Raw genomic sequence first — 20883 nt, forward strand, 5'->3', positions numbered from 1 at the left:
AGGGTCACATGACAAAGCAGTCAGCTGACTAGAGAGCCGGAAGGAAACAGGAGGGGAAGACCCGGGCCGCGTACCATTTTTTTCCCCCTCTCACCTCAGTTTATTTCCTTTCCGTTTGTCTTTGAAAATAACTTGTAACAACAACGAGTGCCAGAGAGCTGGCAGAAGCACTTGTTATGGTCTTAAAAAGCAACATCACTCTTTCACTGCTTGTCTTTTTTAGCAAGTGCCTCTGATACAATTCAAAGCATGGAGATCTTTGCATGATTGATCCATAAATGTTGTTTTATTTTTTAGTCTATTCAAGTAGGAGTGATGTTGAATAACAAACACATTGATATTCTTGTAAAACATCCCTGCGAGAAAACTGAATATGATAAGATTTCTCTTCCTTTACATTTTTTTTTTTAATTATGATTTTTGCTTTTTGTCTTTTCAACAATAATAGTTATATTTGTTATTCACATCAAAAACAGGTGACTTAATGTAACTTAAGTGTATGTGATGTACTCATAGTTGTGATCAATGTACTATGAATAAGGTTGGTGTTAAAGCATCAAAAGTTGTCAGTCACCTATAAAAGTTAAAAACCTGTTCATTCATAATAAGAATGACTGAAGAAATCTTGTATTAATTAATAAGTGCCCTTTACAGAACACACTACAAGTTGTAACTAAGTTAACAGCCTATTGCAATTTTAAAATTTAAATCCTGTTAAACAAGTAACAGTTTAATAAACTGACAGAATACAAAAAACAGCTGCTGAAAGTGCAGTACAGTCATATGTTTGTGACCTGTATGCACCTCAATAATATTATTAGGCCTTTGCCGGAACGTGGTTTTTGAGTTAAAGTCACTCCAGTAAACATGAATTTCTACATAACAGGAGTGCCAACGTAGCCTGAAGTGAGCCCCACCAAGTGCACCTTTAGTCTGATGAGGTAACTCGACATTGAGAAGGTCCATTGTCTAACGAGCACTGCTACACCTAAAAGATTTCAAACCTGATGAAACAAACCATTTCCCAGTTGAAAAGTGAAATTTATTTCAAGACAAGAATTCACAGAACAATAAACCCACTACACAATATTTTTTTAAAATTAGATTCACAAGCCATCCAGAACAGTGGAACAACATCTTGACAGACAGTAACTATTAAAATGTAAACAATCAGAAGACCTAGCCTGGCAGTGGCCCTTATCATTATTAATTGTGCTATTTTGGAACAGCTCATGTTTGGTTCCCCCCCTTCAGCTTTGGCAAGCAACTGAGACAATATCTGAGACTAGTCCTTTTGAGTACCTGATGATATACAGGTGAGGGCTCAGTAAAACAATGTTATCAAGAGCCACAGCACTGAGGCAGAAACTGATGCAAATATTACATGATTAAGGTCAGTGAGCAGTCAAGACATGAGGAATGGTGCCTTCGTCGGTAGAAGCCTGAAGTTTTCCACCTTTATAGAAGAGATAGACATTCAGTTTGGTGGGAACAAAATGGCGCCAGAACACTTCAATGCCACTCTTCTCCTGGAGGAAAGAAAAGGACGAGGAAGTGTGAATGACAGAATAAGAACAGAGGCCAGAAAAAAAATACTTTAATGAACTGAAGAGGGTTTTGGCTTTTTTATTAAGATCCATGAAAAAGTGCATTACTTTTACAATGCGTCTTCCCTGGATGCCCATGGGGTCCTGGTTGATGGTGATGACCATTTTGTTCTGCAGGATGCTGCGAGCCCTGCTGCTGATGGTGCGCAAGTCATTGGACATGAAAAGAGGAGCGGCCATAATCGCCCACAGAGCCATCTGAGACCGGGAGGCCGAAGTTTCCACTAACCAGCTGTGGCGGTCATAATCACACAAGATGACGTATTTTATACCTAAAACCTTTTTTAAGACTAGCCACTGTGTCCTAAATTCATACTAGATACTAATTCCTGACAGCAGGTACTACGTACTCTAGTGTAGCGTTTTAGCAGTTAGTACACAGATACACTACTAATGTCTGCAAGTTTGGAATGTCACTGCTGTGAGTAGTTTACCTGAAAAGAAATCAGTATCATATGGCAGAAGTAAGAGTCCATTTCCACTGGGAATAAAATGGACACAAATTACTTTTATCCAGAAACACCCAATGGTATACAAGTTTATGGATCTGTAACCAGTATCCAGATATATGTATATCAGATCATGTGAAAATAAAATCTGTAATCTTCTGCACAGTATCTGTCCGTATATATGCTTCAGGTCTCCACCATCAACCCTGTCCCCAAAAAACCAAAGACCACAGGACTGGCTTTTTAAGAGGCAGAAACCCTGCAAAGCAGCCGGACCAGACTCTGTCTCTCCATCCACCCTGAAGCACTGTGCTGACCAGCTATCTCCGGTGTTCACTGACATCTTCAACACCTCACTGGAGACATGTCATGTGCCAGCCTGCTTCAAAACATCTACTATCATCCCTGTCCCCAAAAAAGCAAGGACCACAGGACTCAATGACTACAGACCTGTTGCCCTCACCTCTGTGGTCATGAAGTCTTTTGAGCGCCTCGTGCTTTCCCACCTGAAAGCCATAACGGACCCACTCCTGGACCCCCTGCAGTTCGCCTACAGAGCCAACAGGTCTGTTGACGATGCAGTAAACATAGCCCTGCACTTCACCTTCCAGCATCTGGACTCCCTAGGAACCTATGCCAGGATCATGTTTGTGGACTTCAGCTCTGGTTTCAATACCATCATCCCAGCTCTGCTACAGGACGAGCTCTCCCAGCTCACTGTGCCTGACTCCACCTGCAGGTGGATCACAGACTTCTTGTCTGACAGGAAACAGCATGTGTTCCCTTTTCCCTTCAGGAAGAACCCAGCCCCATCTGCCCCCATCATCCTGTGTGACTCCCAAGTTGACTCTGGAGTCCTTCCGCTTCCTGGGTACCATCATTACCCAGGACCTCAAGTGGGAGCTGAACATCAGCAGCGGCCTTACTGGGACCCCGGTGAACTGAACCAGTATCCGCAAAAGATGAAAAAAACGTGGTCGGGTCTGTCAGATACCTCTCCTCTTTCTCTCCTCTTCCTTTAACAGGTAAGACCCGCCCATGTGACGCTTGGACGCCAATGATTGACAACAGATGGTGCTTCTCATTAGTTACTCCTCTTGTGTTTCTTCTTCTTTGCTGAAAGTGTTAGTGCAGGTAGGTTGCAAACTCCACCCACTGCCAATTCAAATCATTGTAGTCAGTCGGTGCATGGAAATTGGTAATTAGTTGATTAATGTGGGCGTGACTTATTACAACAAATCTAAATTTCAAGAAATTTCAAAAAAATAGAAGAATCAATCTCCCGTACGTCCTACAGAGCTAAATTGCTTTTAGCACATTCACTGAATTGTGACTAAAATTGACCTCACTGCAACCTATGGTCACTATTGCTCAAAATATGCTAAATCAATTAACATCTATGCCTACCTATCATTAGTACTGTATGCACAACAGTTTCTATTCCACCAAATGTTTGGTCAAGCAGCACAAAAATATCTGACAATACACCTGAAACCAGCAGGATGATGTTTTTTGGTTTGCTTTTTCAGGATTTTTTAAACAAACAGAATTATCCCTGTCTGTGACATCACTGTCTCACATTGGGAGAAGGTGTGCAGAAAGTCTTTTTCATCCAGTGAATAGTCCAGTGGTTAAAAGTCTCATCTGTGTGGTCCATCAGTTCCAGAGGTTGTGAGTTCATTCCCTACTGAGGGCAGCACTCAGTAGAGGTGAAAGTGGAATGAAGTTCTTCTGATAAGACTCTCTCTCACACTTCACAATGATTGTTCCTGTATGATTATATTGGACATTTTCTTCTTTTTAACTGTTAGTCACCCAAAATCCTCAGGTACTACTTTTACATCACAAACAAACAATACAAAAGCAAGGTGACACTGATACGAACAAACATTTTTCCCACACATGACGTCATTTCCTTCATTCGGAGAAGGTCTGTGGGAAACTGTCAGTGAGTATCTGCTGTGGGGGTTCAAATCCTCAGGTGAGGAAGGTGGTGATTCTGCATGTGTTTTCAAGTGCTTCTCGTCACAACCTGCTTGGACCCCATTCGTTGTCGCTTGCAGCCATATTTTTAATTGGGTCAAGCCCAATTACATCTGTGATTCTCTCTGTTCCCTGTTTTCTTTCGGTTCCAGTTAACTGTTCACAGCGAGGTTAAACAAAAATAAACACTATATTGATGCATCCCAAATGAGTCAAGTCTTGACTTTCAACTGGCCACATTTGGGGAAGGTGATTTTTCACCTTTATGGTCAGTTTAATCGCTGTATTAACATATTTTACAGAATATCATACACATTGATGTCTATATTGTTTCAGTTGCTCTCTGGGAAAGTGTGTGTGACCCAGAGTGTGTCTTTGCCATACACAGGGGCTCCAGGAGAGGTGTGAGAAATACTGTTCATTTACTTAACTAAAAGTACCAATACAACAATGTAAAGGTAACTTAAGTAACAGAACAGGAGTATTATCAGCAAAAAATATATTTAAATTACCAGAAGTATTTGTGACTGTTATTTTATATTGCATATTTCGACTGTTAATGCTGATACATCCATGTATGTGTTAGTAGCGTTTTACTCGTTGAAAGGGAGCTAGTTTTAACTAATTCACTACTACATATACATATTTTCACCTTAGTGTACCTCTAACTTTTCTCTTTGATCCAAAGGATGGCATTTATCTGTCTTTTTTGTGCGGCTATAAAATGACATGGTAATGTATGTTGTGGCATGAATCATGATTAACATACATTTAAACTGATCTTGAGTTAGCAAGGCTATATATAGTATATTTTTAAAATATGTTAAAGGTCTGAAAGGTTAAAAGCTGAAAAAAGGAACTTATGATCTGAGTTCTCCATGACACTTATTCTCCATTTGATCAGAGAGGAGCTCCTACACACAGCATCTAGCAAAATAGTCCAGCAGGAGGTGCACTATGACTAAAAAAAGTCAGGTTATTGCAGCCATTGCAAATGAACACTATTCATTCTATAACCTGAATTCAGTTGCTATTCAATTATCACAGAAGTAAAAAAGATCATGCATTACAATATGTTAGTTTCTATTATGGTTATGATATTGGTGAAGCAAAGATGATGAGTTTTTAGTCCACACTGTCATATTTTGGTGGTAGATGGGCTGCATATCAGTGCAATTATTTAAAAGTATATTTAATAGGCTATACTAACTGACAGCAGTCAATATTATATTAATATATGTCCTGTGTATAACCTTAGAGAACAGGTCAATAAGCTGTCATACTGCTGCTCTGGCACACACACAGTTTCTTTTTGGTTGGTTCTGCCCAGTGACATCAACTAGGAAAAGGTGGAGCTTATGAGCTCGATGAACCAGGAGCCATGGCAGAAACAAGCGTGGGTAAGATAACCTCAGAAATGCACAGCAAAAAATGGCCACAGGAAAAGCTAAACTTGAGATTTATAACACTATATCAGTTATCCATGCAGCTGCTTTCACACGACGGACAGAGGACTCAGAGTGGATCATATGGACAGGATCTAAGAGCTGCTGCTGCGATACCTTAATCTAACCAGAGCAACCAGACAGAGCATAAATAACTCTTTTAGTAGAAAATCAACTGCACTGACAGAGTAATGAGAGTAATGTGATGGTCTGGTGAAATGTGTGTTGTTCTTTCGAATTCAGACAGACTTCCTGGTTTTAAGTTTCAGCAAGGATGCGTTCAGGTGCTTCTCACTCTGCTCTTAAAGTAACAGGAGCGGTTTATAGCAGGTGGACAACAATCTGTGCCGACAAGTGGTGGAAAAAGAATTCGGATCTATAACTCAGGGCCCCCCATACTAACAATACGCAAGCTGCGCAGGGCCCCGCAAGTTTGTAAGGGCCCCTCCTCCCCCCCCGTGTCAAAGCAGGTGTGGTTACAAGGTGGATGAGGGGATGAGCGGACTATCCGTCAAAGGAAAAAGAAGAGGAAAAAAAAAACACCATAAGAGTGAGTTGTGGGAACAGGTATTAGATAAACCTGTGTTCTCTCCATGTTTGCTGTCAGTCAATAACAGTAACGTTAACTTAATGTGCAGCGTCTCTCTCCACCCTGTCTGTCTCTCTCACAGCCGACACACAGCTCTTATTCTGTCTGTCTTCAAGGGCTGTTCTGTGACTGTGTGCCTGACTAAAGTGAGAGTGAAATACGACTGTTTGTTACGTTTGATAAACACCAACAGGCAGTAGTGTTCACAAACCGCAGCTCGGTAAAGATAACCGCGTCGCGTGTGCTGCGTTCAAGTGCGCGTGCACGAAATGAAACTCGCGAGTCCAGACAGTATATGGGGGTGTGATGGCTCCCCTCACAGACGCACATCATTTTAAAACAAGATAATGAATATCCACTCTCTCAGTGGAGGTTGAGTTACAGTTCTGTACTAGGAGATGCAAGGAAATGATTGACATTGACTATTGATTAAATATTGGATTTAAATGTTGATTAGCTGGGCATACTGTATCCAATATGAATACACAGTAAATAATAGTGTTCGGTCAAGCCATGATGCAGATATTTTCAGCCTTTAAGCTGCTGTCAGAGCCTGTAGATGTGTGGTTACATTGTATAGACAAAGCTAAGTGTTTAACACTGTAAGGACTGGACTAGTTTCTAGTCTTTATTATTTTCAACGCGCTATATTTTCTACAATGTTAATGTTAATATTCACTTAATGTTCTATTGAATCAATATTATTTGTTTGTACCTCATTCTGTTCGGTATAGATCTTCTAATTCTTAGGCCGACAGATGGAGCAAACTGTTTTAAAGGAGGGAGGATTGTAGTGGGAGCACTGGGATGTCAGGTGTAACTGTGCAGCGATGACAGATAGTTAACAGGTCAGGTTAGAGGGCCCCATAGCAGAGTTTTGCTTAGGCCCCATGGGAGGTCAGGACCGGCTTTTACTTAAGTAAAAGTAGCAATAACACAATATTAAAGTCATGACATTGCATTCAAAATGTAGCTAATAAAAGTACAGATGTTTTATGTAAATATACTAAAGAAGCACAAAAGTACTACTAATGCAGAATGACATCTTTCAGAATTATAAACTATTACATATATTATTAGATTATTTTTGATGCGTCAACATAATAAGCAGCAGTTTAATGTTGCATCATATTTTATCATTTGTTCATATGATAAAAATCTAAATGTACAAAGTGACTATCAGATAAATGTGGAGTATAAAGTACAATACTTCCATCGGAAATATAAAGGAGTAGAAATATGAAGAAGCACAAAATGGAAATACACTTTTAGTATACCATATTATTATACTAATAATAATAATAATAATAATAATAAAGCACTTGTCTAAATCAGCAGTTACAAAAGGCAGGCATAAAGAAATAAAAAAATTCAAGTGAAAACTGTGACAAATTTAGTTTAAATAGTAAGCGCAAAGGAATAAATCAAATAAATCCATCAAAAATAAATTAATAATTACTGCAGATCAAGCTTTAAAACACTTCCTCAAATTCAGTAGGCCTACTATTTTTTGTTCCACTTCCCCTGTCTGCGTAAAAGCCCACATATTTAAAACTCCATGACAAAGTAACACAGGTCTTAGGCATCTAAACGGAGGCCATGAACCGCAACGTCCCCTTTCTGAAACCTCCCTACTTTAAACTCACTAATAAAGACATAAAATGCCCCAAAATACTTTGAAAATATAGATAAACGCTGAAGACATCATCTTCAGTCTGAGCAGTATTTCCAATTAGGAGTCAGTGACACTTTAAGTGCAGAATTTAAGTACATTTACCTAATTTTAACCTGTAGTGAATAGTAGAAAATATTTTCCCGTACTTAAATCGTTGTCTTTACCCTCCTTCCAGGTGTTTCCGGTGCAATGAAAACAATGCTACAGAGTGCAGCAGTGGGTTTTGCTTTTGGAGAAGCTGCATTATTTGCAGTTCAGCCCACACTGACTGAAGACAGTGTCCTGCTGAGTGCTGCGACTCTGGCTGCTGGACGAGCCGGTTCCACCGGTGTCGGGGTCGTGACAGCGTGCCTCGTGTTCACCTCAGTGCTCATTTCCCTGGGAAGTGGGTTCCTCCTCGCTGCCATGGTGATGAAGCTATCGAACAAAGTTGGAGTAAGCCTGCCGTGGTTAGTGGAGGTCACGGCAGGAGCCTCTGTCGTTGTGGGTGCTGTCACTACTGGAGTATTAGTTGGCATCCTTCCACTGTGGATCTACATTGCAGCCCAGGGCATTCTGGTCCTTACAGTCTACTCATACTCCAATATTAACGACATGACCACGGCTCTGTTAATCATCTTCACCACCCTCTACCTCAGTGTCGTATATGGGAGAATGGGTGCCGTAGTTGGACTCTTTATTTTAGGATTGACCATTTCCCTGCTTTGTGCCCTTCGGAGGGCTCTGAAAGAGAGGATAACACAAAGACCAAAATCTAAAACCAGGTGCCAACTTTTAGAGAGGATATTCTTCTACTCTGTTTTTGTGGGGATAATGGGATTTTCAGTAGGTTTAGGGGCACGTGAAGCAGGAGAAGGGTCTGAAGCAGAGGTGGTTTTGATGCTGCAGTCGGTCCTCTGGGTAGCATTTCTGTCTGCAGGGCTGCTAGGAGCTGGCCTGGGAACAGTGGCCACGGTCGGGCTGGGGCCAGAGGCTGCTGGAAAGGTTGCTGTGGGAGCTGCTATAATATCATCAGTCGCCCTGAGAGCCATTCTGCAATTGAGCTCTTCTCTTGGGGCCCGAAGCAGCATGGGGGGAACATTAGGAGCCGCTACAGCTGCAGGAGTGTCACTCGGAGCTGCAAGTGTTGCAGCAAAACAGGCATTCGGAACGCGAAATTCAACTTTTACCATTTTAGGGTCAGTTGCTGGTGGTGCAATTCTGGCAATGCGAGGTGTGATGCTGAAAACAACTCTGCTAACAACATCAGAACTTCTGACAATCACCCTTGTTGCAGTAGGGGCATTTGTTCTGGGTGCACCAAAGAGCCCATTCCACACTCAAGTGAATCTACAAAGGGGCCTTCTCACGGGGCCACAGCTAATTATAGGAATCGGCATGGAGACGGTCACCGCAGCAGCAGCACCTATTGGAGCCGGGGCACTTGGGGCTGCAGCGTTGGGTACCGCAGCTCTGGGGAGACTGGGGACTGTGGGAGTTCTGGTGACTATAGCGTTGGCTTTGGGAAGTACTCTTAGCGGCATGATAGGAAAATCACCACCAACAACAAGCGCACACAGAGACTGATTGACTCCTGAGGTTAGGGGTCACCGACATTGAAGGGACATGTGTGCAAGTCGACATGGATAATGCCAATGATCAAAAATGACAGTTGTGTCATAAACATGTTTTATTGTGGCTTCCAGTGTTGAATAAAATGAATGACACATTTTAACAAAGCCTGTGTTTGTGTATTTATTCGACTGACAGCTGTAAAGTGCTACTGGAGGATCAAATAAACAGTCAGCTTTAATGATCTCTTTACCTCACCTCTTCACACCATCAGTGCCACATTTCCCAAGACATGACTGCAAGCTGGCAGTTACTTTGGTTTCATCTTAGCAACAGTAACAGATGACTTGCTGTTTAGAAACAGGAGAAGAGCAGGGGGTGGGGGTGGGAGGAGAGAAAAGCAAAAGAATAATATCAGAAGACTGAAGAGCATCTTAGGATAGAGTCTGCTGTGCATGATAGAGAAATATGGATTTATACATCAGAATGTTTGGTCTGTCTGCCTATACGTACTCACGTTGCCGTCTCTGAGAAGATTCTATGTTGCATGCAAATGGATATCCACCTGTTGCTCAGGGCTGTGTCGGTCTATCATGGCAGTACGCAGGACTTCAGCAGCAAGGAAGAAGAGGTTGCAAGAAGTTCCACAGAAACAGCCGGCTCCAAGACTGTGAGAAGCTCTGAGAATCTAATATACCTTTAGAGGAATTTAATGGCACCGTAAAATGAAGAAACGTGGTAATCATTTCCAAAAGTAAGCGAGGTTTCACTGTGGATATAGTCTGTAGAGGAGTCATTGAAACTTGAGAGGGGAATTATTCTCTGCACTTTGACATGTTTTTTTGTTTTGATTGAGATGGATGGATTTTTGCACAAAGTTGAAAGTTTGACAATTGTCTCCAAAAGTAGCACAGAGATGGAGCGCATCACAAGTTCACCGTGGATTCTGGCATTCTGTGCACTTCAGGAATAATGTTGCACGACAGTATTACTCCATGAGCCGAGAGGATTAACCTACAGTAAAATAACATGTCTCTGAACCGGGTCCACACGACAGACACGGAGCAGTCTGCAGAGTACTCAGTGGAGTACTCGGTGCAGGTTCCCAGTGACTCCAGCAATGGAGCGGCTCGGACTCGGGAAGTCACCGTGCTCGAGTCGAGCAGCCGCCGCTTCCTGCCGCGCGCCGTGCGCCTCACCTTTACGCCCAATTCGCTGGAGAAGCTTTACCAGAACTACTTTCGCAGACAGAGACAAGATAACCTGCTCGTGTTGGCGATGTTTGCTGCTCTTTTCAACAGCTTCATCATCATCATGTGTGCGGTGGTGTACACCGAGGACAAGCTGGCGATGGTGGTGGTCGCAGCTGTGGGGCTGGCTGCGGACGTTGCGCTCTGCGTGCTGTGCTGGCTGCAGAAGCTCCCGGCGTCGCCAGTCTCACGCGGAGCAGTACCGTACGTGCTGTGGTTAATGGTCGCCGTTCACGTTTTAACTTACATCTGTTTGAACTACGAGCGCTTCCCGCAAGCCAGCGACTCCGTGGGCTGGCAGGCCTTCTTCAGTTTCTCCAGCTTTCTGACACTTCCACTGAACCTGGTGCCGCTGCTCCTGCTCACGGCCCTCTCCTGTGGGATACACACCCTTGTACTGGGGGTGACTGTGGCGCAAAGGTTTGAGGATAACCTGCAGGGGCCCATGCTGGTGAGGCAGGTAAATATGGCCCTCAGTAAAGTGATGCATGACAGAGCCCCCTGCAACTTAGACGGTAAAAGAAGCCCCGGGGTGTTACAGGTGGCAGGTGGAGAGCGATGGATGGAGTTGGGTCGTGTAGGGTGTCCACACTTTATTTTAGAGCAGTGGTCACAAACCAAAGCTGCTGGGAACGACGGTTTTCGGGAATGATATAACTACCCAGTGGGAAATGTGTTGGCCTTGTGTCAGATTTTAAAGGCACAAAAAAATGTATTAACACAGTTCTTTCACAATGTGTTTTGTGCACAATTGTGTCACACTGATTGACTGGTGGTTATAGGGACACAACATTAAAGGTGCTCTCATAGCATCACTATGATACAATAAGGCTGAACGTTTTCATAATTATTCTAAATGAATTTGGGCGGTACACTATAATTATTCCAAATGAACTGTCTTAATTTTGTGGCACAAAATAAATTCAGTGGCAAATAAATTACTTTGTACTTGCCACATAATGCATTTTGTGTCAAGTCAAAATGAGAGTAAAATGAGAAATGGAGACAGAAAATAGAACCTTTTCATAGAGCAATTTTGGTGTTACTTACACAAGCCAAATCTGTAACTTATTTTGTGTTTATTTGTTTAACTTTTCCATTCTTTCTATGATTTATAGCCTTGATGGTATATGATAATTGTACTTGTATTCATACAGCATTTTTTTGGTATACTGACAACTCAGCTTTTCATCACTTGTCACATTCACCCATTCACACACAGTGATCACAGAGGCTACCATGCAAGGTGCCAGCTGCTCATCAGGAGCAACACAGCAGTTCTTATCCAAAGCACTCATGATGATAGTAAGCTCTTGACACACAGACTAACACACCAATGGCACATCCATGTGGAGCAATTTGGGGTTCAGTATATTACCCAAGGACACTTCAACTGGACTGAGGGAGCCAGGAAACAAGTGACCCTCCGATTACTAGACAACCCAATCTACCACCTGAGCAACAGCTGCCCCAATTACTGATAATTATAACAGAGAATTTTGAGAGAATACCTTTTATTTTGAAAGGCAGCCTATCAGAATAGATTTTTTCCTCTGTAAAATGCCAGGCAAGAAATACCACATACAGCCTCTGAATTGGTTAATCTAGAACCTACAATGCCCAAATAAAAAAATACAAACATTTGTATGCAAAATCTGAGACTTTCAAGGATTAACGACATGGCTCCACATGTTGACTGATCCCTGTGCATGAACTGAGAATTACAGATGATGGTTACAAACACACAACCTCTCTCGCTCTCTTCAGCTCTTAGCCAATGTGATGCTGTACCTGTGCGCGGCCGCTGTGGGGGTGATGTCGTACTACATGGCGGACAGGAAGTACAGGACAGCTTTTTTGGAGGCTCGTCAATCTCTAGAGGTCAAACTCACACTGGAGGAGCAGAGCACCCAGCAGGCAAGCTGAGCACCCAACACACAAACACGCATACAAATAGTCACAGGTAACCTTTTCTTAATGAGATAATATATTTTATTATTTGGGGCAAACACATACATACACATATGCACAAACACACACATACACCTGTGAGGTAGAACACCCTGTACTGCCTAATTATGGCGTGTTTTGCACAACTCAAGGCTAATAGGTTGATTAGAGAGACTTGTTGTTTACACCAGTGGAGCCACCGTCAGGGACCTGGCACCATACATACAGTCAGATTAAGCTAGGCAACAACCAACAGAGCCATTACCAAAGCTGTGAAAGGATATGAAGTTTTAACTATTTTTATTGCTTTTAATTAAGACCTTTATTGCTTATATCCTTATTCCTTTTTACCACTTTATCTCCTTTAGTATTCTATTGTCTATAATGTGAATGTTGTTCCTGGTCCATTTTGCTTCTAAGTTAATTGTCCTAACTTACCAGAGAGGGAGACTATATCATTTGTCTGTCCAAAGAGTGAAGGAGTGACACATAAACACATAAACCGGCAATGATATGTTGCCTCAAAGCCATTTTATGCTATTATGTATTTCTTCTCATGTCACGAGGGTGCTGGTATTTGAAGGTTGATGCTAATCCATAACTTTATTGAAGTAAAAGATAATGTAACCTAAACTGTCTCCAGTCATGTCCTTTCCACGATTCTGACTGTGGCAATTTGTAGGGGGAAAAGACAGCAGACCTGTGAGCTTAAAGAGGGGTGGAAAAGATGGTGGGTAGTGTTGATATGAAGATGGAGATGGAGAAACAGAAACAGATAAAAAAACAAAAAGGGTATGTAGAATTCCCAAAGGGTTGCGAGAAGACAAGTAAAACCAGCCAACCACAACACATCTGACCCATTGACAGCATCTCTTGAGGGCTGCTAGGATCTGTTTACTGCCTCGGTCATGCTATGCACACACACACGTTTACATAATGGATAACTCATTATTTTGTCATTACTGAACGTGACAAAACTCACTTTGTGTCTCCATGTAGGAGGAACTATTACTGTCCATCCTTCCCAAACATATCGCTGATGAGATGCTGCAGGGCATGAAGAACCAGGCCAATCAGCAAGAGGTCCAGCAGCAGCAGCAGTTCAACACCATGTACATGTACCGCCATGAAAACGTCAGGTCAGGATCACAAAATCAGCTTTTTGGGGCGAGATTTCAAAGCTCCACCCGTCATGATGATCATTGTTGTTGATGAAGGTTTTTACAGATTGTTAAATGCTACATTGCAACCTCTGCACTTGTGTTCCAGTATCCTGTTTGCTGACATAGTGGGCTTCACCCAGCTCTCCTCAGCCTGTAGTGCCCAGGAGCTCGTAAAGCTGCTTAATGAACTGTTTGCCCGCTTCGATAAACTGGCAGACGTGAGTGTCTGTTCTTGTATGTCTCTTCTTCTATGAAGTGGCTCAAACAATGTACAGTATAATATATTGTTGGTAGGAACACTGCTAATGTTTGATATAGCTTATAAGTAATTTTCCATGTTTTTTTTATCATAAATTGGCTACACTTTATTTAAATATGCACAACTTCTCCTGCTGTGGCATCATCTTGCAGGATCATCACCAATTAAGGATTAAGATCCTCGGTGACTGTTACTATTGCATCTGTGGTCTTCCTGACTTCAGAGAGGACCATGCCGCCTGCTCCATAATGATGGGTCTAGCAATGGTAGAAGCCATCTCGTAAGTAGTGATTTTAAATTCACATTTTTATACGAAAGACATGAAAATAACTTATATACCCAAAGAAAAGCACAGAGACAAATCAAAGGCCAGTGACAATGTAGAGATGGTATCAGTTTATTTGTATATACTTGTGTATAAGACAACAAGGAAGCACAAAAAAAAGATATGTATATAAGATATAATTTTACACAAGAAAAAAGTATAAATGAAAGGAAGTAGCAAGACAGTAGAGGAGGACGGTGGGCCCAGTCTTGAAATTGTAGGAAGGACAATGCAGGCTAATCACAAGAATCACAGAATCAGAGCAGACATCCTCTGCTTTCCCTCTTGCTCCAGGTACGTACGAGAGAAAACTAAAACCGGAGTGGACATGCGTGTGGGTGTTCACACAGGCACCGTTCTGGGAGGAGTGCTCGGCCAGAAGAGGTGGCAGTTTGATGTTTGGTCCACAGATGTCACTGTAGCCAATAAGATGGAGTCTGGAGGTATTCCTGGGTAAGTGAGCAATACTTTATTTACTTTATCAATACTTCTGCTGTGCAATTTTTTGTTAAAATGTGTGTGTACTACACAGGAGGGTGCATATTTCCCAGACCACCAAGGACTGTCTGCATGGAGAATTTGAACTGGAGCCGGGGGAAGGTGGAGATAGGTGCGAGTACCTGCTGGAGAAAGGCATCGACACTTACTTGGTTCTAGTGTCTAAACAGGGGGCAGATGGGCTCAGCGGAAATGTGAGTGGAACAATAATGTGGGCCTGATATGATTTACTCTGCAAAAAAGTATATTTTTAAAGCCTTAAATAGATGTACTCCTTCTACCCCATTAAAAGGATCCAGAATCTATGAATATGAATCTCCTACTTAACTGTAAAGTATATTCTCAGTGTATGTGCACTGGTTGCTTCAGGTTTTTACATCACACTTAATTGCATACTGAACCAGGGTTGACTTCCAAACTTGTGATGTCATAAATCATGCTAGTAGGCCCTGCCCCTTAAAATCTGATTTTCAATGAGCAGAGAAACTTCCTACTATCAGCAGATGAATGTGAAAACATCCTTGTAGTGTCAAACTCTGCACATTAACAGCATTAACATATGTTTTTTCCTGTTTATCCTTCTTCAGAAACCAGGCACATTGTCCAACAGAAACTCAAACCAGTTGATTAACACTACAGCAACTAATGGGAACACAGCCTCGCCCCAATCCACGCCCAGAGAGTCTAAACAGGAGGTGACTTATGTTTATTAAATGTATTTATTCATTGACTTAAGTAAGTAAATATCATATTGATACCCATGCATTGGAAATACACATCCCCAGTACCATTAAATGATTCTTTAATGGACATTCTTAAAAAAAGTGTAATTGATAATCTTACCTGTCCGATCTCTCTTGCTGACAACCTTTAGAGGAGTAAGGCGGTTGAGGAACAAGTGGTCAACAGACGACTGCAGCAGGAACTGCTGGACAGAGAATCTCAGCAAATGTAAGAAAATGAGACAAATGAAAAAGAGAAGTTAGAGTTAGAGGGATCACATGAAAGTTTAAGTCAGATTTTGCAAATAAGACTGTAGCTGAGATAACCAAAAACTGGATAAAAGTGATTGCATTGCCCCCCTTTATTCCTTTTGCCATATCTCTCCATCTTCCTCATAGAATGAAGGATAATCAGATCAACCCTGTCTCATTGCGTTTTGTGGACGGGAAGTTGGAGGAGCACTACTCCTCAGAAAAGGAAAAACGAAGCGGAGCAGCCTTTTGCTGCTGCATCATAGTGCTCTTCTTCATTACAGCAATGGAGGTGTTCATAGACCCACTGTGAGTTAATAAAAAGCATTTAATGAACAGGTGATATGAAAACCAAATGCTACCAGGCTTTAAAATGCTCCGTGGACATTCTGTGAATTCATATACGAACCAATTGTGCCATAAAAAACGTAAACAAAAAAATGACTGATACTGTGTTCTTGTTCTAGGTTGGCTGTGAACTATGTGACTCTCGCAATAGGAGAGGTATTGTTGCTTATCCTCACAGTGTGCTCCCTGGCTGCCATCTTCCCCAGGGTGAGAAAAAACAAAATTAGTATCCATGGTTGTGGTGATGGGAAACAGAAATGTATTGACCAATCAGTGCTTTGCTAACTTTTTGGCTCAAGATCTTTAACAACAACATTTTAAACCACTTCTGATTAAATTAGTGACATGAGACTGATGGAATATTAGTATATAGTGACATTGATGTTTTCTTTCTTACAGATGTTCTCCAAGAGGTTGGTGTCTTTCTCAATGTGGATCGATCGCACACGGTGGGCCAGAAACACATGGGCCATGGCGGCCATATTTGTTCTTACCATGGCTGTGATTGCTGACATGGTACGACTGCAAGACACTAATGTATTAGACAGTATACAGGATTTAAATAACACAAGAGCAAAATACATTGTGATATAGAAGCTCCTCTGGGAATTCAGTCCAGAAACCATTTATTTATCAAATAACTTGATGCTAATCCAGTGAATTAGATACCTGAAAAATCAAGGTAATCAAACGTTGCCAACCTGTGTATGTGTGCACCTTTCCACTTGTGTGTTTCCACTTTGTCCTCATCAAACAGCCTTTTATGTGTCTGACTACATGTTCCCTGTGGGGTCCATTAGTTGTCTGTCTTGCTGCCTGCTGGCTCATTTGTCACGGACCCACAGGAGCAGCCTGTTACACACACTGCTGACTTCAAGTTCTGACAGGAATAGAGGACGCTAAAGTGAACATTCATTTTTTTCTGTCTTAGCTGTCATGTGGAGGTGACAGTCACACTGGAAAAAAAAGAAGTGAATATGTTTTATTTATATATTTAATTTCTATTTTTATAGTATATTTAATGTAGCTGAACAATAACCAATATGACACAACTGTATGCACCTAATGTACATGTACCACTTTAAGTGCAGCAGAAATTAGGTTCTAAATGTGTTTCATGTACATTCATTTCATGAAATTAATACATGTATTTGTTGAATGAATTAATTATTGAATGTCAATGATTTGAACTCCATGTTAAGTCTCTAATCATGTCCTAACCATGAATACTCTGCTACATATGAAATTATTGATTGTTTATTAAATGTACTAATGCAGTTCATCTCTGATGTTGCAGCTGAGCTGTGTCCCACCGTCCTTTCGAGTCTTCAACAGCACCTCGGGCCCCATGCTGGAGTCACTTGGTGACCGAGGCTGTGCAGAGAATCCAAAGCACTACAGCTACATGGCTGTGATGTCACTCATTGCCACCGCCATGTTGGTACAGGTCAGCCACCTGATTAAACTGGGCCTCATGGTGCTGGTCGTCACAGCAACTGGAGCAGTTAATATCTACAGCTGGCGGGACATATATGACCTGTATGATTTTATACAGTTTGCCTCATACAGGTGAGGAATGGGTAAAACAGATCAATGAACAGTCTGAATAATGGATTTGTATGCAGCCTTATTGAAAATACATAAATAAATTGTGATAGGATTCTGCTATCTTACATGTACACATGTATATCTTTTCAGTCATCATATTATATATACATATTATTATTATTATTATTATTATTACCATCATATCATCAGTACTATTACCACCATCTTGCAACTACAACTCTTTGCACCTTACCTACCTATTTATCTTTTTTTATCTTTTCTATTGTTGTATTTTATTCTATTGTTTTATTTTATTCTATTGTATTTTATTGTTTGTAAATATACCTGGCTGCTATGACGACCCAATTTCCCTTCGGGGATTAATAAAGTCTATCTATCTATCTATCTATCTATCTATCTATCTATCTATCTATCTATCTATCTATCTATCTATAGTGGTTTACAAATACAATTGTGAGTTCATACAAAGTGATGGAAGTATTATCATTGTTCTGCCATTGTCTTTGTTTTTCCAGAACATCCATAGTGCCATCAAAGTACCTCATGACCATGATGATCATTGTCATGATGATTGGCTTCTACTTCTTTGCCCGCCATGTGAGTCACTTTCTCTTGTATACCCACACTGTATCACACTTTGCTGACCACCAACCTGTCTGCCGCATGAAAAAATCACATGAAAGTCAGCGCCTACAGAAGAAAGCATCCTGTGCTTGGGCAAAGCAATTATCACTATTTCTCCTATGGTGTTTTTTCCTCAAAATAACCTACTTACTTCATCTTAACTGTCATTCCTACTGTGGTGTGTGTAGCTGGAGCGTCAGTCCAGGAAGCTGTTCCTGTGGAAGATCGGTGTGCACGACCAGAAGGAGAGGGTGTTTGAGATGAGGCGCTGGAACGAAGCACTGGTCACCAACATGCTGCCGGAGCATGTGGCCAAACACTTCCTGGGCACTAAGAAGAGAGATGAGGTATATATGATCCTGGGCCATGTTACAGTATCATGAGCGATGGATGTCAGGAATGAGGAGGAGGAATGTCAAACAACACAATTAAGCTACTTAATATACCTTTGTGACCTGCCTCATTGAAGTAATGAAGGCACTGTATGTAATGCTCATCGCAATGCAGTTTATTGTGTATCAGCGCCATCCTGTGGTTGATTAAATTATTACATATTAGAGCTTTTCTCTGGTGAATTCTAATAATCAGTGATAACAATTGTTTTGTGTCAAAGAAAAACATAGAAATACAAAATCCAAGCAAACTAACATCATGCCGCTTGTCATTTATAGGAGCTGTACAGCCAGTCTTACAATGAAATAGGTGTGATGTTTGCTTCCATCCCCAACTTTTCTGATTTCTACACTGAAGAGAGCATCAACAACGGAGGCCTTGAGTGTCTCAGGATTCTCAATGAGATAATCTCAGACTTTGACAGCGTGAGTCCCAACAGTTTGTTGTATGTGTATGTGTGTATGTGACATCAGTGTGTGAACAGACATTTTAAATGCCTAGGACTCCCCTTGACTAACTAATGTCCACTTTCTCTGCCAGTTACTAGACTGGGATGAGTTCCGCTGCATCACCAAGATCAAGACAATCGGAAGCACCTACATGGCCGCCTCAGGACTCACTCCAGAGAGCAACACGAACGAATACAGCAACCGCAAGGTTGATACTTTAAAAGCCTATATGTTACTGTTTACCTCGTTACATGTATATCTGTTATCCATTTTCTCTAAACTGGTTGTGGTTGTGCATTCCGCAGCCAGAGGACCAGTCACTGACTAAGCGCTGGCAGCACCTATCTGCCCTGGCAGACTTTGCCTTGGCTATGAAAGTAACCCTCAACAACCTCAACAAACAGTCCTTCAACAACTTCATGCTCCGAATCGGTTAGTGTATGTGTGTAAGCCCGTCTGTGTGGACATTTGCAAGCGTGTGTATGCTCATGTTTCCATGTTGATTCCCTATCAGGTCTGAATAAAGGGGGGGTTTTGGCGGGAGTCATTGGAGCTCGTAAACCTCATTATGATATCTGGGGCAACACAGTCAACGTAGCCAGCAGAATGGAGTCCACCGGAGTGATGGGAAACATCCAGGTAGTGCAAACACAAAAGCACACATACAGCAAGTTTGAATGTCTCCTGTTATGGCCTTTTTTTTAATGTCATGTTTATTTTCAACTTCTGATTTTGTGAATCTCCTGCTCTGCCCTCAGGTGGTGGAGGACTGCTATGACATCCTGAAGGAGTATGGCTTCCGCTTTATCCGGAGAGGGCCAATATTTGTCAAAGGGAAAGGGGAGCTGCTAACCTTCTTCATGAAAGGAAAAGATAACCCCAGTAGCAATGGTGGTCCAGTGACCACTGCCCTTCCGCATCAAGTTGGGGACCTTTCTTGACTATTTTCACATGGTGAAATGCCATTAACACAAGGCCAGTTTCTCTCATATACACAGTTTAATTACCTAGTTCTTTTTTCATACATTCTGTAGCAATGTAATGTATATGGAAGTAGACCAACACAACACAATAGTACTATAATAAGCATTAGGCCTACATCTATGAAATACCATTTCACCCACAAATGAATGTAATATCAAAAACTGATTCTGTATAGTTGTACATAATTCAGTAATACAGTCACAGAGCTCCTGGGTTAAAGATTTTATCACTTTGCACTTGATTCATAGAGTGCTATGAGACTTATAAGCTTGGAACAGACATATAAAACAGACATATACATTACTTTTCTTTGTTTTACCTTGAGCTCAGGTTTTGTAAAATAATGTAGCTTAATCACACTGTATTTATACTGTGCTAATAAAACATGTTTGCACTTTGCAAGTTTTTAAGATTATTTTGTGGATCTTGAGATGCAGTGTTGGTTGGTCAGAGAGCAGTGCTTGAGCTGGATTCTACACAAGTCATCTGCACAACATGCACATCCAGCTTTTATGGGGAGGGGTCTGGTTTGTTTGATTAAATAAATGACCAAATAGTTGGTTTAAAGGCCCTGCACACCCACACACGGTGTGATCAGTTGTTCTGACAGACTTATGCTCGGTGCACCATGGTCGGTTGACCTAATCAGAAAGAAATGGTAAAAATATGCATGGGAGTGGAGCACGGCTGTGTAGGGGCTTTAATTTTATTTAAAGAGAATAAGAAAGATAAAAGCCTATCTATTGTTTACATGATTTTGATGCAAATGTTGAAAAAGGGTCACACCCAATATTCTAT

At 41.5% G+C, this 20883-nt stretch overlaps 2 protein-coding genes across 2 annotated transcripts; both read left to right on the plus strand.

The window, feature by feature from the left end:
- Nucleotides 1–5357: 5357 nt before the first annotated feature.
- Nucleotides 5358–9466, plus strand: LOC127367894 (uncharacterized). The gene is made up of 2 exons (XM_051408132.1): nt 5358–5439; nt 7924–9466. The coding sequence occupies exons 1-2, from the start codon at nt 5421–5423 to the stop codon at nt 9312–9314; spliced, it is 1410 nt and encodes a 469-aa protein (XP_051264092.1). The 5' UTR covers nt 5358–5420; the 3' UTR covers nt 9315–9466.
- A 214-nt stretch (nt 9467–9680) lies between these two features.
- LOC127367886 (adenylate cyclase type 3-like) lies at nt 9681–20487 on the plus strand. The gene is made up of 20 exons (XM_051408110.1): nt 9681–11009; nt 12317–12466; nt 13499–13638; nt 13769–13880; nt 14074–14201; nt 14541–14699; nt 14779–14938; nt 15332–15439; nt 15619–15695; nt 15866–16027; nt 16186–16273; nt 16466–16582; nt 17364–17635; nt 18151–18232; nt 18448–18606; nt 18931–19077; nt 19193–19309; nt 19407–19533; nt 19616–19740; nt 19860–20487. Exons 1-20 carry the CDS (start codon nt 10329–10331, stop codon nt 20040–20042), a joined length of 3294 nt encoding a protein of 1097 aa, XP_051264070.1. The 5' UTR covers nt 9681–10328; the 3' UTR covers nt 20043–20487.
- The last annotated feature ends 396 nt before the right edge of the window (nt 20488–20883 follow it).

This window comes from Dicentrarchus labrax, unplaced genomic scaffold (assembly GCF_905237075.1).
Source record: "Dicentrarchus labrax unplaced genomic scaffold, dlabrax2021, whole genome shotgun sequence".
Taxonomy (NCBI): Eukaryota; Metazoa; Chordata; class Actinopteri; family Moronidae; genus Dicentrarchus; species Dicentrarchus labrax.